Raw genomic sequence first — 17,365 nt, 5'->3', positions numbered from 1 at the left:
CACGTTTGGGGAGGGGGGGCATCACCACCCAAGCACCTTGCGGCAGAGGGGTAGGGACACACTGGGACCAGCCGGTGGCAGGGCTGCTGTGTCCCCACTTTGCAGCTCCGGGCAGAGGCACGACTTCTGCTGCTGTTTCGACCAGCAGCTGGAAATTAAAAATTAATTGGGGAAGACTTTGGCTGGTTAGGGGATCGCTTCGCGCACGGCCAGCTGGCACCTCAACACACATTCAAAAAAAAAAAAATTATCCATTTTTTTTTGGCATCAACAAGCAACTTCTCGGCTCAGCGCTTAACCGGCCGCAAGGGAAGGGCTCCCGGCCACAGGACTCTGGGCCACCGATTACAAACCAGCCGGGTTTAGCACATGCAAATCCCGTCCTGCAGAGCCCAAGTTTAAAACTTGAGGTATTTCGGGATTTTGGGGGAAAAACAGCAGAGGATGCGCAGAGCCTGGGGCCGCGGGGGGGAGCGGCGCTGCCAGCGCGGCTCCCAGCGCCGGGCAGACACTGCTACCTAGTGGTGCCAGAAAGGGCTGTGCCACAGGGCTCCCTGCGCGGCCGTGGGGTCCCGGGGGGTCATGGGTGCCCCCCGGGGCTAGGCTATAAGGACATGGCAGAGCCAGCAAGTTATGAGGCAACTTTTCTTTTTATTTCTTATAAAATATATTTCATATTGCTGCTGTAAAAATTACATTTCACATTTTTATTTTTTAACTTTTTTCCCCTCTTTTTTTTTTTAAACAATAAAAATAATACTTGGAAGACAGCTGAGAAAAAGCTCCAACGAGACAGAAAAATTCACTTGATAACAGCATCATCCTGCTCAGCCAGTGGCCCCACGGGGGCACGGCCACGGTGCCAAGTGTCCCCAACCCCTTTCCTTGCTCCCCCACACCCCGTGACACCGCCACAAAGTCCCCCACTAACAGTGCTGAGACTGACGACGTGGGGTCACCCGGCTTTTGGGGTGCAACTACCCCCACTGGCAGTGGTGTGAGCAGTGTCCTGGCTGGAGATGGGGGAGTAGCCTCCAATTAATTAGTGCCCAATTAAGAGGTTCCTATATACATACATATACATGCTCTGGGAGACAGCCAGATGGATGAGGGAAAACTCTCCAAGCTGGATTTACCGGTCAGGATTACCCGTGGCTGGGGCAAAAAGAGGAGATTCTTGAGACCCAGCAAGACTCAACATGTTCAGGAGGTAAGTCCAACGGTCAGGAGGTGGCTGGAAGCGAGTTAAAAATAATAGGGAAAGGAAAAAATAAAAATAAAAAAATACATCTCCAATGTCAACGAACCCAAGACATGGTGGAAGCCTGCTGTCATTTCTGCAAAAACATGAGAAGGTTTTTCTGGTTTAAAGTGTAAAAATTCCAAAATACTCCCAAACCAGAAGGAAAAACAAAACAAAACACAAAACCCAACCCACCCTGCACTGGTTTCTCCATTAAAAATAATAATTAAAAAAACAACAGAGCCACAAGCATAAGGACAATTTTGTCCAATGAAGTCCGTACCACAAAAGCCCTTGGAAGAGGCTGTAGGCGCCTCCCACCCCTTGGATAAAACACCACCGATATAACGAGGCGACCGTGCTGGGCAGTAAGTGCTATACGCTGCGGGAGGTGGTGGCACTGCAAGGGCTGAGGCCAAGGGGCTGTGTCCCCTGTATCTGCTGCCGGGGGTCCCGCCAGCCCCGCTCTCCCAGGACACACACCGCACATGCCTGCCTGTTCCAAAGCCACTGACACCTTTTTCTTCCTATATATATATTTTAAAAAAAAAAAAAAAAAAAGCATCTTTAACAGAAAAGCAAAAAGTTGTTTTCGCTTTATTTCTTGAACACCCGAGCTCCCACCAGGGAAAATCCCGATCTCTGATGCAGATCTGTGCTGGGAAGGGCTGGGGCGTCCAATGCTACACAGCGCGTTTGGGGGCATGAACCCAATGGTCTGAAGTTTTCCGAATGATTGGGCTGGGAGCAGAGCCATGTCCGGCCAGTGCCAGCACAGATCCGGCTCTGCCTGATACCGTTTGGGGCACAAAGGGCATAAGAAGCAAGAAATAAAATCACTCGTCTTGCCTGGGTGTCTTTGAGTCACGGAGGCAAAGGCACAAGGTCTGAGGAAAGCAAAAATTCAACCTTTTTTTTTTTTTTTTCCTTCTGTGCTCTGAGCACTGCTTCAAGCCCTGTTTTTAACAAGTATTTGAAAAACGTAAAATACAGCAAAGCGCTGCGTAAGACTTCCCAAAGTGCCAGCTCATTTTTGGAGAGCCACCAGCATCTCCGGCACCACCAAGAACCTGCCTGCACCCCAGCATCGTGGGGCCCTTCCCTGACAGGATAAACATGCCAAGTCCCACAAGGCCGAGCAGGACTGTAATCTTGGCTCAGCCATTCAACTGCTGGAGGTCAAACAGCGGCAAAGGCATGGTGTTTGGTTTTGGTTTTTTTTTTTTTAATTAAAATAAGTTGGTTTTGCAATAAAATGCTCAACCCAGGAACCTGCAAAGAGTCTCCAATGCCAGTGGGAGAGGAAAAGGCTTTTCCCAACATTTCACTTTCAATACCACGCTCCAGCAGGGATGGGAGCCAGAGCGAGTAGCTCTCAAGGACCAAAACCTCTTTTCTTCCCTGGGATTTGAGCCAGACCCACAGGGGATGTGACCCCACCATGTCACACCCTGCCCAAAGAGTTTGGCTCCTGCTTTCCAAGTGGCCAAATTTTGCATCTGCCAGTTGGATGCTGGACAGATCAGGTTGTGGGATGATATATGGTTTACTTGTACAAAATTGCAAACAACAAAACCCCCAAAACATGTCAACAAACACCAGTAATACATATATATGTCTCAGCCCGCTTTACCTGCTCACCCAATCCCTCCAACAACAGGGCTTGCAGCAAGCCGGGAGCAGTATCAGACTCTCCCAACCACTCCATTTGCTTTTATAAGGAAAGCAGAGTCTCGGCACAGGGTCCTTAAGAACACCCTGGGCGCAAGTCACACGCAGGAATTGCTCTCGGCTCAATGGCTGTAGGTTACAGGTTACGATTATCAAAAACGCAGAAAAAAAAAAAAAAAAGAAAACCCAAGTCCAAACGTCTGCCTGCCTCCACGAAGGCAGAAAACTGACAGGACATTCCAGCTCCCTGGCCGCACACATCCCGGCCTGACAGCAAGTGCAATGCGCCACCAGCGATGCTGGTGTAGGTGGGAAAGCCACCACAGTGACCGGAAACCTGCAGCAATTGGGTACATCGATGTTTTAAAGGATGAAAGTCAGGAAAAATTGACTCCTGCCCAGGCTCGATGGGATTAAAAAGCAAATATTGAAGTGTTTTGCTGAACTGAGGTGATACGGTGATGCTAAGGAAAGCTCTTACTGGTCCTCCCAGCTGCCTTTACTGGTGGAATCATTAATTAAAAACAAAAACCAAAATTGCTCAGCCTAGTTTTGGAAGATGTGGTGAGGGCCACAACATACACCTTTCACAGAGCTAAGCAGACTTACAAAGCCTACAATGAGAAAGAACACCAGGTTTTGCCTTCGAAATTCTCAGGTTTTCTGATTAAAACGTTTGGGATGCTTTTCTCCCCTAAATGCCTCCAAAAACAACATGCTGGAACCAACTGGAGATACATGCAGGCTCAAGCGACCAGTGAGATGTGACATGAGCGAAGACCATGTCCACGCAGGGAGAAAAACCTCCGACTCCTGCCCCAAGAACCGCTCCTGCGCTTGCAGCAACCCAACAGCATTTTCTTTTTTAAAGCTCTAACTGGTACTGACCCCCCTCCCTTAAAGGATACGAGGGATTTGCATTTTCTAGGTAGTCAACGGACATGGGAAGCTGCCTCAGCGCCTCACCCCAGCCACACTAGGACAGTCTGGGAGATTTTAGGGCCGATCTGGGAAATGCAGGAAGCTCTTTGGTCCTCAGATCGCCTACTATCTCCCCTGAACCCTGAGGAACCAGCTTTCTTTCCTCCCAGCCCCAGCTTTTACCATACAAAGGGAGATATTCTTCAGGTTTAAAAAAAAATAAAAAAGGAAAAGGGTTTTTTTTTTAAAAAAAAAAGACCAAACCCAGCAGATGTACAATATACAGGAGGAAGAATTTACACGCAGCTCTGGAGGTGTCTTCTGGGGTCACAGGAGGTACCTCCAAGGTCCCTGGTTGCAGCAGTGAGGGACTCCAGTGCTCCCCGGGCAGGAGCAGGGGAGGGACGCGGCACCGTGGTGCTGCACTCAGTCCAGGAAGCGCTGGCAAGCCTTTTTCCACCGACAGGCTGTGCACCACTGGTCCCGGTGCTCAATGCCATAAACCTTACGGCACTTTTTGGCTTCACCACGGACTTTCCTGCAAAAAGGGAGAAAACAAGAAGTAACATTTACCCACTTGTTGCAGAGCTTCAGGCACGTATCTAAGGGTAAGGCCCTGTAACCATGGCCAAACACCATCCTGCTGCATCTCAGTGGAGATGCAGGAGGGCACCCCTTTTGCCAATGGAATGCACCTCTGCTCCCCTCCAGCCAGCAGGACCCTCACCTGGTGCCGATGGACACCCTGGGCGGCGAGGCGACGATCAGGTGGGACTTGAGCATTGGCGTCGGTGGCTGGGGTTCACTGAAGCTGAGCGACCGGCTCCGCACCTGCAGGAAATCGGGTGTCAAAGGGCACGCGGGAGGATGCAGTCCTCCTCCTGCATGGCCTTCAGGTGCTGCAGTGGGGCAGTGGGAGGAGACATGGGTGCCCTCAGCCCACAGATCCCAACATTTAAAGTGAAGAGTGAGAAAGTGGAAGCAAGGTCCCCTTAGCTCCCAGCCCAACCCTACACCCCAAAAGATGAAGGGGAAACACCCAAAACTCACCGGTGACAGGGACGGGAGGGTTGAGGTGGCAGTGGCCCAGCTGATGCTGGTGAAGATGTGAGGGGACACTGGAATTTGGATCGAGGGCAACGCCTGTGGGGGGGGGGAAAAAAAGGGGGCCAGCATGAGTCCCAGGGGGCCCCCATTCCCACATGCGCCCCCCCCCCCCAGGCATTCACCTCCCCAGCAGACCAGCCTGGAGTACCTGCAAACTGCAAGCGCCAGGGGTGGGATGGAAATCCCCATGCAACCCCTCCTCCAGCACCAGATCCCGCTAACACGGGGCACAGCACATGAGCTGTCACCCTTTGCCAGGGCACAGCAGCTTCTTCACTCCTGCAGCTGCTTTCAGTTGCAATACCAAACCACATGCACCGACCTGGTCTATATGCATATACTTCTGCACCTTACGCAGGATTTCTGCTTTTAGATGATGTCACATCCGTTCCCTGGGATGGGAATGGATACACATGCAGCTTATGGATCTGTACACCTTGTCCCTGAACTAGCTTGCAGCTCCAGAACAGTGCTCTGCTCTCAAGCAGCCCCTGGGACAAGGGCCACTGGCCCAGGCTGCCCATGGGGCCACCGCTCTAGGTCCCCAGGCTTCCTGTGCCTCAAAAGCTCATGCCCCCGGTGAGGGTGAGCGTGCAGCAGAGACGTGCAGGATCTGGCGCGGCTGCATTCCAGCCCGGTGTTATCTTCAGGCAAAAGGGTGTGTTGCATACCAGCATAGGGTAATTGCAGGGGAGCAGAGGCCAGCAGCTCCATCCCAGCCAGGGAACAGCTGCAGCAGAAGCACACAAGCCCCTTAACCCGGCATTAATGAACTGGTTGCTTGAGGGCTGAAGGGCAGCCAGGCAGGGGATAGTTCTACACCAGCACCAAAGCCTCTCCATGCTGCAGGGGTGGCAATGAAACGTCCCTGCCACACTGGGGACTTGCTGAGCAAACCGGATCACAACCTGCCCTTCAGCAAGATTTCTGGAGGCGACTTGTCCCCGGGAGATGCCACCAGCTCACCTGGTAGGCGTGATCAGCCTGGATGTGCCAGAAGGAGCTGGGGGCAGACTGGCTCAGGGTACTGCTGGCCAGGGCGGGCTCCAGTGCTGGCTGCTCCACCAGTAGTGCCTCTGGCTTCCCCAGGGCTTGCTGGATGATGATGGGAGCGGACACAGATGTGGGGCTGGTGGCTGTGGCCGCCTCCGGCACTGGCTCTTCCTTCACCTGCACTTCAGTGTAGTAGAAATCCTCCTCCCGCTTCCGCTGGTCGGAGTCTGCACCATCCCTACCAGGGAGGAAAAGGGGACAGCGGTGAAAAGGCGACCCCGTTTCTGTCAGTGAGCAGTCCCCGACTGCCCTGGGGGAGAGTGATCTTGCCCTCCTGTGCAGAACAGCTCCACACCCAGGCTCCAAAGCATCACATCAGCTGCAATCAGCAACGGCCACTGCCTCTGCAGCAGCACTTTGCACTTCCAAGGAAGATCAAAACCTCTTCCAGGGCCTTTAAAAAATGCTGGCACATTGACTGGGTGCCACTGAAAATCCCCTGTTCATCTCTAATTGAGTTCATTTAGCAAAGCTGAAGACGAAGCCCTGCGGTTCACCCAGCAGGAAACAGCCCCTCAAAGCTTTGTTGTTTTCCCAGTGCGTTTATCCGGCACTGGATGGCAGTCCAGCGCTGCCCACTGCATCACAACCCTTCAGTCCTCACCTTTCCCAGAGCGTTCACGTTTGCAAGGGAGAAGGAGAAAAACAGATACTGGAAAACACAGGCAAAAGCACGAGAAAACACGAGTTTGGGGGGAGGAGTGCAATGGAGCCACAGGAGGAGAGCACAGCAAAGCTGATCCCCACACCCTCACCACTTTGTATTTTGGGAGGAATTCACAGGAGAGCAGGACAAAGCAAACTGCCAAAGGGGCAGCTGCCACTGGGCTGGCACTTGACGGCTGAGCCAGAGCCAGGTGCTGCCACAGGCACGGCTTTCACGCTGCCAGCCCTTGCGAAACCCCGCTGGGCTGGTGCTTTTCTGCATCTGCCCAGGAGCCCAGGGCTTGTGTGTAACCTGAACTCCCTTGGTGCAAAATGCACACCTGAGCTGGGCAGTCCCAAGGCCCAAACAGGGCCCCCACGCCTCCCAGAGTGCCCTGGGCTCCCTGAAGGTGGGGAAACTTAGTGGCTTCAGTGACACAGACTGCTTTGGCTGAGAACTGCCAGGCTCAGTGCACAGAGGCCAGTATTTCTGAAACTGGGGATTCACTGCAGGAATTATGAATTATGCAGTGGCAGGGCGCACCCTGCTTCAGTCGTCAGGCAGGGATTGAGGAGGTGAAATCTTCATCTTACCCGAGGTGCTGGGTCTTGACGTGCCGCTTGATACCAACAATGGAGCGCAGGACCTTGCCGCAGCTTGGCCACAGGCACTTGTACATCACCTTCACAGAGTTCTGTCAGAGAGACAGCCCGTAAACTCCCTGCCTGGCGGCAGCATCCCCTCCACAAAAGGCAGCTCAGCTCAAGCCACCCCACTGGTGCTGGGACCCCCTCTCCACAGCAACAGTACCTTTCTCTTGCGTGGAGCAGGTTCGTCAAGGAGAAATGGGTCAGAGTCAGTCTCAAAGCCATCGTCTGCCTGGGGGGAGCTCAGGGCCTCACTGGAGTACTTGGGGCTGCCAGCGGGGTGGGGGGGTGAAGGGGTGGAGATGTCGCTGCCCCCGCTCCAGTGCCCGCTGGTGGTGCTGCTGCCGCTGTCTGAGACATCGCCACTCTCTTTCCAGGGATCACACGCTGCCCGTGAGGCTGTGGGAAGGGCACGCGTGCTGCCATGATCAGTTCAGGGCCAACCAAACCCCACCAGGGCAGCCCTGAGGCTGAATAACCCGTGACAACAGTTTGCCTATTTATTTTTTTAAAAAACTTGGCATGGTGAAGCCTTTTTACCTTTGCTCAGAGCCAGCTCCCTATTATTGGTCGTTTATCCCTTTCTTCCCCTCCCCATCCTCCTTGGCCTCAGTGCAATCCCGCCGGCACAGCCGGCACACGGTGAGCAGCCAGCACTGGGGCACGCACATTTCCCACGGCTCCGGGTGGCTATTTTTATCCCTCCGGCTGCATTTGACTCCTCAGGAATGAAACTGCCTCTAAAAAAAGGAGCGACCGGGCGGTGCTCCCTTGCCCGGGACTCCTTCGCGGGGCTCCCAGGCCCCTGGGACAGTTGTGGAGAGCAGGGCTACCCCCACCACACTGTTAGGAGCGTCCCAGCCTGCTCAGCCCCAACCGGTGCCAGCACCCGTGGGCTCTGCTGCGACCCTCGTGCCACTCCCCGCCCACCTCCAACCCAGCACAGTCCCTGTGCTGGCAGCAATTCAGCACCAGGCATAAAGAATGAATGCAGCTGGCAAGAGCCCCAGTACTGGGATCCAAAGGGCACAGCACATTTCTCCACATCTTTTGTTTCAGATGTTTTTTCTTTTATATATATATGTGTGTGTGTGTGTGTGTGTATTTTTAAATGCACACTCACAGGGAATGCCACTCTCGCTGGCAGGAGGGCTCTGCACCACAGGGCTGCAGGAGAGGCTCGTCAGCACCATGGCTGCCACCATCTCGTCCATCTCCACAGCGGCATCGGCTTTCCTGCACCATGAGGGGAGAGATGTGAAACACATGGAGGAAAAAGCGGAGAAGCAGCCCAGGTATGACCCAAGGAGCCACCAGGCACCCAAAGGGCGGCACAACCTGCAGCAGCAAGCACAGGTTCACCCTCATGGCCTCCCTCTGTAGACTGAGTCATTTTTAAGTCACAGGGAAAGATGTTTTCTCTTCATTTGGAGGGAAAAAAAATTAAAAATCCCCTTAATCCTAAATTTAACCACCCACTGGATAATCCCACACTGGAAAAGCGGATATATCCCCAGCATCACCGCCCTCTTCACTGGTGTAAAACCAAGTGGAAGCGCCGCCAGAGATGCCAAGAACCCTTCTCCCACCCAAGATGAGATACCCCCAGCCAAAGGCACGAACCTCTTTGGTACATCAATACTGCTGGATACAGATCTCTGCAGTGCCTCAGCAGGGCCAGGACCACTGGCTGTGGGCAGGGCAGGGGGCTGGAGTATGGCCGGCCGCACATCCTGCACCCTCCAGCACGCCTGCAAGCCCTGCTCCGGCAGCAGCACCTTCACCTTGTCGCTCAGCGGATTGTGCTGCTCCACAAGGCCCGTGCACTCCTGCCCGTTGTAAGTGATGAGGACCTGAAAACAGCACAAGGGGTGGTTTGTTGTTGCCATCCACTGCCCCGCTGCTCCTGGGGGATGTTCTGCTGCAGCATAAGCCTTTGCCCACCAAAGGATCCTCCCTCCTCCCGCAGCAGAGGGGGCCACAGAGGACTTTAGGACAAAGGCAGAGCCTGTCCTGAAGGGCCTGGACTTCAGACTGCTGTCAGCAAACCAAGGGGTGGCCAGGGTTCATCCCAACCCCACCACCACAGAAGCTGCTCTTCCCAGGCACAAGCTCCCCAACTCCAGCAATCCCAAGCTGAGAAATTTCCTGAGCCAGTATCAGCCCCCTCTCTGAGTGTTGTAATTTGGGTGGACTTTCCTCAAATGAATTTTGTCTGATTTGGTTTTGTTCTCACACTATCCTGTTGCAAGGACTCCCACGCTTATGGCACACCCTGGCAGAGTGTGTAGATAAAAGAATTAAAAGCTAGAGGGGGACGGGGGAATGGCAGTTTCCTAGGTGAAGGGATCCTGAATTCACACCTTGGCTCCTCCAATCCCAGCTCCTTCGGGCAGGGGAAGGAGATGTGCAAACCTCACCTTCTCCTTCACAGAGTCTCACACTCCTCCTGATGGGCAGTGTTGTACCACTACCACCCATGAACCTATTTCTGTTAATGGAAATGTATCTGTGTCAAAAGACGCTACATATGTCTCCGACTATTTATAGTAACAGGAACATCTCTTCATGGAAGTGCCACAGGTGCCATACCAAGAAGCCAATACAGGACAGACACGTGCACCCATACCCTGACTGAGGAGAAGCCTGCAAGACCATCTCAGGTGGGGTGTCTGGGAGAAACACAGGGTGGAAAAAGCCACCTACAGCACGACCAGAGTTAAGGGGATCAGTGCAAGGATCAAGACACAGAAGACCCTGACCCTGTTTTCTAAAAACGAGAAGCAAGGCTTCCCTGTGAACCACACCAGCTGTCCGCCAAACCACACAGCATGAGGAGCCAACATCTCCTTCTGCCTTGCACAGCCACCGGCACAGGTCCTGGCTGTTGCTGGGAGGTGAAGGCACCCATCACTATTTTTATGCCATTCCCAGCAGCAAAGCAAGCAAGCAAAATCCTCCACAGCGGAGCACGTAGGAGAAAACAACTCTCACCATCCTGCAGTTAATAAACATGGGGCAGGAGGAGCCAGAAAACTGAACAGACGCCTTATTTACACTTCATTTCACAACCTCTGTCCAGAAAATACTTCCCAGTTCTGCAGGTAGCAGCCAAGAAATGGGCTCTACGTCAGCAGCTCACAGCTCTCCTCAGACAGTGCTGCTTGGCCAGGCATTAACAGGAACCATACTGGTGGGATCGGGAACGAGTGCTGTCCCTTTTCCAGGCAGCATCCTGGCCAAGGCATGGCTCTCCTAAGAATCAGGAGCCCAGAGCACAAGAAACAGTGGGGTCCAGCAGGACTACATGTCCTTTCTGGGCAAACCATCACACCTTACTTTTCCCTAAGAGCTTCTTCACCACATACATCCACACCATCAACCCTTAAACCTGCAGCAAAAAGCTGCTGCAGGTTAAGTTCCAAGGCCTGAGCCACAAGGCTGACCGCCATCATGGCTAAGCTGTGGGGGGTCCTTGCCACCTCCCTGAAGATGTAAACATGGGTTACGGGGAGACAGGAGAAGCTCATGGAAAAGAAGTCCACTGAGACTCACTAAGTATAATAGAAACCATCTCCCTTAGCCTCAGACAGTTGGAGAACACTGGAGGGAACTGTCAGGTTATCTTACCCTCTTCTCTGGAGACCCACTTTTGGCTGGGATTGGAGACATCTCCCAGAGGAGGTGGATCTCTGCTTGAGCTGCTATGGTCCAAACCCATCAGGCACAGCCAGGGCCAAGTGCACCAATGCCAACACCCGTTAATGACTCTGTAATTACCAATCCCAACTGCACCTTACACTGGGAGAGCCCCAGGGGTTTTCTCCCCAACCAGTGCACATCCCACCAGCCAAGGACACAAGAAAGCCTCCTTACGCACTTGCTGCCCGGCTCGGAGCTGCCAGCGGCTGGGGCTGGGGAACCTGGGCACCTGGCTGCTTTCCTCTGCTGACAGCACACAAGATCCGTCCTCTCGTGGCGCCGTGTGGGCAGGTGCCCGGCCAAGGTCAGTCTGCAAGCTGGGAATCTGGGTGGCCACCAGCACGCCGTCAGCCAAGGCACTGGGGGCAGAAACACGGGTGCCTAGCAGGGAGCGCTTCCCCAGACGCCTGGACAGCACGCTCGCCATCTTGGACACGCTGTGGAAGAAAGACACGGGGATGTTACCTCTGGTGCAGGACTATGACGTACAACCAGCGCCTTCCCCCCATCACCACCCCAGGAGCTGAGAAAGCTGCTCTCCACTGCTCCAGCATCCCCAGGTGACAAGACCCCCTGGGGATGTGGGGACAGCAGTGTGCCTGAGCTACCCTGACCCTGCAGTTCTTGTCTTTGCTGTCATTTCTAAACCCCTCTGGAAAAAAACAGGGATGAGCCAGCCCAAAGGAAACGTAGACAGAGTCAGGACAGCCCTTGGAGCCCACGCTCCCCTCTCGAGCTGCCACATGCTCCTGAGGCCACTGCTGCTATTCCCTCCCGTCACGCTGAAACCTGCCATCGGTGCCTTTCAACCCTGACCTCTAGACTTGGGCCCATGCCCAGCGCCGTCCTGCAACTCCCCTGCCCTGGCAGGGAAAGAAAGCTGTCTGGCAGTGACAGCCAGCTCCCCTTCTCAGCCAGCACGCCAATGCTCCCCTCTTCAGGAGCTCTCAAGCTTTTGGGAGATATTTCCCTAAGCTTGCAGCTCACATCCAGCCCTCCCAGGTCAGTCTGGCAACAAAACAGGAGCACCCTCCTGCCCTGCTTGGTTAGAAAAGAATTTAGAGAAACAGTTTTAGATAAAAATGTTCTAACTATCTTCAACTAATTTTTGCCCCCCAAATCCGACACAGGTTTTCCTGGTGTTAGTGTAGCTCTGCTAACAAGCCTCTCCAGAGAGCAGCTTGCCTGGCTCATTCCTCTGGGTTTGTAGACTTTACTGCCGTTTTAAAAGAAACAAGTGTTTACAGGCTTCCTTAAAAGCAAGGGACACCGAGGTATGGGGACAGCTGATGCATCCAGCCCTGATAAATCCAACAGCTCCAGCAGCATGTGCTGTCCTCCTCTGTCTCATCCTCCTCTCAATGCCTCCTCTGCTACAACACCCTCTCCAAGGAGCATGGGAAGCAAGGACGCACACTGCAGTGAGGCCAAAGGGTGATGGTGCCTGGGGTTTGGGAGGAGGTAGAGGACCCAAGATGCTTGGTGTGGCCCTGCATCTTGGGGTGCGCCATAAAAAGCAAAGTGCTTTTGTACCATAACAAACCCACCACCTCCATCACCCTGCCTGGGCTTCTCAGCGACCATCACCTGGCCAGCTGGGGGCCACGGGTGTTTGTCAAAGCATTAACTTGGGCCACAGAGTCCCATTCCAAGAAGTTACCGCTTGTGCAACAGGGAGGATTAACTCTGAGCCACTGAGTGCTCACACCCAGCACAGGGTAGCTGTCACAAAGCAGAGTTTAAATTGCAGATGCGACATTATTTTGTTGTTGGTTTGTTTTGGTTTACACAGCTGTTTTACACACTATCTCAGATGAGAAGAGTTTCCTGAGGAAGAGAAGCTCACTGCTCCTCTCAACCTCCAGCTGTCCCAGGAAGGGTTACTGCAAACCACATCCTGCTTCAAAGGACACTCAGGATTTACATGTGCTTTTATGAATAACTCTACACACTGCTCACTTTGCCCTCCCCACGTAGAAAATTAACAGCTATTTAGAAGCCATAAAGAATAGAGCAGGAAGAGAGGGACAGCATGCAAAAGGGATAGAGGTGTGCCAAGGAGAGCACCTCCTGCCAGGGCTGCCCATTTTACAGTGCATGGGGACTTTGCCACTGTCGCTGCCTTCCCTCCAGAGCAGGATCAAAGAGGCTGTGGCAGCTGGCTGAACAGTCACTTCCCCGGCTTCTCTCTAATCATGCCCTGCCCAAGGAACACGGTGGAATTTTGCAGCGTACGGGCATCACCAGGGGATGCTCCTGAGCCCTCTCTGATAATGCCTTTTTTCCACAGTGCAACATGTTTTCTGACATACACAAGTGGCCTGCCCAAGCAGCTCTGCTCCCACACCTCCTGTATACCGGTACAGTACTCATACAAAAAGAGACCAAAAGGGCTGGTGGGAGGGACATGGCAGTTCACCTCAAATCTGAGAGCAAAGCTGCAGCAAAGCTCATCTGCCCCGCTGCAGGTATTAACCACCAGACCACACTTCCTCCCGCTTCACCTTAAAACCATGCTTTTGGTTACCCCAGGCACTGGGATTTGGGAGCTGCCTCTCCGAGGGCTCGGGGAGTCAATGCAGCGATGTCGGTGCTACCACCGCATAGAAAACGGCACCGATCTCTGCCGACTCCCCAGCAGTTGGTGCACAACGGTTTCAAGGCAGTGCTTGGCCAGCAGCCAGGCACGGGGAGGGCCGGGAGGGCAGTGCCAAGGGTGGGAGGCTGCTTTTCATTTCCTCTGGGGTTTTATTTCACCTTCCCTTTCTTTCCCCCCTCAGGTCCAGGGGGGAAGTGGGAATGAGGAGAGCAGCACTCCCGCAACTAGGGGGAAGAAAAACCCTCCCCAAAGCCAGTTTTAGGAGCCACATCTGCTTCCAGCAGACCTTTGAATGCTGGATCCCATTCCAGCACTCAGCCTACAGCCAAGGGTGACACACCAATCCTGAAAAATCCTTCCCCCCATGCCCCAAAACACAAAGCAAGAAGAGGAGCAAGAGCTGGGAGTGCAGGCGGAGCCAGAGGCCACGCTGCTGCCGGAGCCCTCCCAGCTGTTAGCGATCACGCGCCGCAGGGGTCAGAGCCAGCACAGATCCCAAATTATTTCTTGCTTCAATGCCGGGCGTGTATTTTGGACGGCGTTCTTCCAGCTCTCGCCGGGGAAAAACGTCAGCCCTTGTGCCTACCGGCGTTGCCACCCCCCAGCAGAGCAAAGCCTGGGTGGAGGTTTTGGGAATGCAGGCGCCTCATTTGGCAAATGAGGAACGGTTCGTTTAGCAAGAGGGGAAGGTCGCGGGGCCGTGGCAAAGTGGAGAGGGTGCCCCAGCGCTCACCACAGCTGCTGTTTGTCCAGGGTTGGCCAGGAGAAAGGCAGCTCCTGCATGTATCAGGACCACTGGCACAAATCGCCTCCCCAGAAAATGTGCAATAACACACCACACTTTTTTTTTTTTTTAGGATTAAACGCTAGTAGGTTCCCTCAAATCAGGCCAAACTCCTGCCACACACCTCCATGCCATGGATCAACATCCTAGACTGCAAAGTCCGCCCTGTAAGAGACCCCAAACGCTGCTACAACTGATAATAAACCCTGCAGTTTCCAAAAAGCCCCTTCTCATCCCAAAACTCTTTACAAACTGCACTTTGGGCCCACACCCATCACGACTGGGAAACAAGATAATCTGCATGGAGCAGTTTGCAAAGTTGGGCCTTTATTAAAAAAAAAAAAAAAAAGCACACAACAAGGCTCTATTGACCCCAAGATGGAGCCAACCCACCCGTGACCTAACCCTCACAGACAGCAATACAGAACAGGCGCTTTCCCGAATAGTTTCCTTCTAATCCCGCCTCAGTGCTCTGTGCTCGAGTTATGCCCGCAGACGTGTCACCACAGGGCTGCCCCGTATCCCCGCTGGCAGCGCCGGGAAGGGCTCCCCGACCCTCGTCCATGCCAGCGTTCCACCTTTGGGCGATTCCGGAGGAAAAAGCTTTCAGAGGACACCCGCCTGGCTAAAAATGTATCTTCTGATGCAGGCAGGAATGCCGACGTAGGCAAAGCGACTTCCCCAGGCATCAGCAGGCCGGTGCGTGCCGGCAGCCCTGGCGGTGAGGGTAGCCAGGAAGGAAAGGGCGGGAGTTCGCCGCTTTCTGGGAGCGGTGCTGGTGAAGTGTGACTTCAAGCCGCTGTGTGAGCACTGGGACTAGGATGCATGGAGACAGGGCATGCATACAGCATGCGTGTGTGTGCGCGCATGCATGTGCAGAGCCCGAGGCCGTGCAGGCACATGGGGAAGATGGCAGGGCCGGAGGCAGGGGAGGAGGAGGCGGCGTGTGCCCGGGCCTGCCGCGGAGGGCGGCACCGGGCAGGGCACGTGTGCACCGGGCAAGCCGGGGGGCGGGGCATACACCGGGCGGGGGAGGGGGGAGCACAGGCACCGGACAGGGGTGTGCAGGCACCGGGCGGGGGAGGGGGGGAGCACAGGCACCGGACAGGGGTGTGCAGGCACCGGGCGGGGGGGGGGGGGGGGAGCACAGGCACCGGACAGGGGTGTGCAGGCACCGGGCGGGGGAAGGGGGGGGAGCACAGGCACCGGACAGGGGTGTGCAGGCACCGGGCGGGGGAGGGGGGGGGGAGCACAGGCACCGGACAGGGGTGTGCAGGCACCGGGCGGGGGAGGGGGGGGGGAGCACAGGCACCGGACCGGGGTGTGCAGGCACCGGGCGGGGGAGGGGGGGGGGAGCACAGGCACCGGACAGGGGTGTGCAGGCACCGGGCGGTGGGAGGGGGGGAGCACAGGCACCGGACAGGGGTGTGCAGGCACCGGGCGGGGGAAGGGGGGGAGCACAGCACCGGACAGGGGTGTGCAGGCACCGGGCGGGGGAAGGGGGCGAGCACAGGCACCGGACAGGGGTGTGCAGGCACCGGGCGGGGGAGAGGGGGGGGGGCAGCACAGGCACCGGACAGGGTGTGCAGGCACCGGGCGGGGGAGGGGGGGAGAGCGGGAGTGAGCGCAGGTACCAGGCAGGCCCCGGGAGGGCATGCACCGAGGGGAGCGTGCAGCAAGCAGAGCTTGAAGGAGGGGGTGCGCGCACCGAGAGACGACGTAGACCCCGGAGGGGAAGGGCAGAGCCAGCTGCCCCCCCGGAGGAAAGGGAGGGTCGCACGGCGGGGGAGCGGGCCCGGCGCGGCTCAACGCTTACCTCCGGCGCGGCTCCCGCCCGCCTCCCCCGCCGCAGCTTGTTTTGAAATCCCCGTCCCCGCCGCGGCCGGCTCACGTACGCGGCGGCCCCGGGCTGGAGCCCCGCCGGGCGGGGCGGGGAGGAGCCCGGGCCGGGGGAGGCGCGGCCCGGCCGGGCGGGAATCACCGCTCCCGCGCGCGGGTTTTTTTTTCATTATTATCTGTTGGCTTTTTTCCCCATTTTTCCCGGCGATGCCGGGCGGGGAAGAGAGGAGAAGGGAGGGGGACCGCCTGGGGGACGCCCGGCGCCGCCGCCCCGCTACTCACAGCGTCTGGGGAGCCCCGCTCCGCGCCTCGCCGCCGGCCGGGTTAAAGCTCCCGGGGCCGGGCTGGTGTAAACAACCTCCCCACATGCTCAGCCCCTTCCTGCTCATTGGCTCCGCAGCTCCCTTTAAATGCACGCCCCCGCCGCCCGGCCCCCAGCCCCGGCGGGCTGCTCCGCGCCGCCGCGGCCCGGGGGATGCCGGCGATGCCTGCCCACCGCGGGGGAAGGCACTAGGAGGGTGGGCGCATCCCTCCGGCTCCCTCCCGGCTCGCTCCCCATGCGGGCCGGCTCCCGGCGGGCCGGGGCGGGGAGGGCCCCACTCCCCGCAGCCCCCGAGGCTCCACTGTTTACCCAAGCGCCGGAGCCGGGGGAGACGCCCGGCGCGCTGGCTGGCAGCGCTCATGCGATTTCTTGTTGCTTAGTAAGCTGTATTGGCCTGAAAGGCGCCTTTTTTTTTTTTTTTTTTTTTTTATTTATTTTATTTTAAGCTTTGGCCGTTGGGGCTTTTCGCCTGGCACCGTCCTGCCCCAGGGATGGGGCTCCCCATCACTCCACTCTCCTCACCCCGCCGCTGACGCACAGACACCCGGCAGGGTCCCAGCTCCATGGCTAGAGCCTCTCGGTTTGCATTTAACGGGCCCTAACGCTAATTTCTCTTAATTTCGAGGAGACGTAACCATGATCTCCAACTCGGGTCACTGCTGCAGCTTGCTGGCAAACTTCGGAGGTTTTTCTTCTGGAGCAGCTTCACCAGTCTGACCGAGTCTGTTTAGCAATAAGGAATAATTAAATCAACACCAGTGATGCTCCTTTCATGGTTTATTTCTGTTTTCAGGCACTCTATTCCCCCCATCAAAGCCGTGGCTTCTGGTC

The 17,365-nt window shown here is 55.8% G+C and overlaps 1 protein-coding gene across 2 annotated transcripts; it reads right to left on the bottom strand.

Annotated features, from left to right (window-relative positions):
• Positions 1-743: 743 nt before the first annotated feature.
• On the bottom strand, positions 744-16,568 carry ZNF395 (zinc finger protein 395). 2 transcript variants are annotated; one of them, XM_037392094.1, is made up of 10 exons: positions 16,495-16,568; positions 11,169-11,427; positions 8,912-9,141; positions 8,412-8,524; positions 7,452-7,687; positions 7,235-7,335; positions 5,909-6,173; positions 4,886-4,978; positions 4,563-4,666; positions 744-4,373 (listed from the first exon to the last, which is right to left on the bottom strand). In XM_037392094.1, the coding sequence occupies exons 2-10, from the start codon at positions 11,415-11,417 to the stop codon at positions 4,262-4,264; spliced, it is 1,503 nt and encodes a 500-aa protein (XP_037247991.1). In that variant the 5' UTR covers positions 11,418-11,427; positions 16,495-16,568; the 3' UTR covers positions 744-4,261. The 2 variants fall into 2 exon arrangements, with proteins under 2 accessions (XP_037247991.1, XP_037247992.1); XM_037392095.1 differs by lacking the exon at positions 16,495-16,568 and adding an exon at positions 16,190-16,310.
• Positions 16,569-17,365: the final 797 nt, after the last annotated feature.

This window comes from Falco rusticolus, chromosome 6, assembly GCF_015220075.1.
Source record: "Falco rusticolus isolate bFalRus1 chromosome 6, bFalRus1.pri, whole genome shotgun sequence".
Taxonomy (NCBI): Eukaryota; Metazoa; Chordata; class Aves; order Falconiformes; family Falconidae; genus Falco; species Falco rusticolus.
This window is presented reverse-complemented; position numbering and strand designations above follow the sequence as displayed.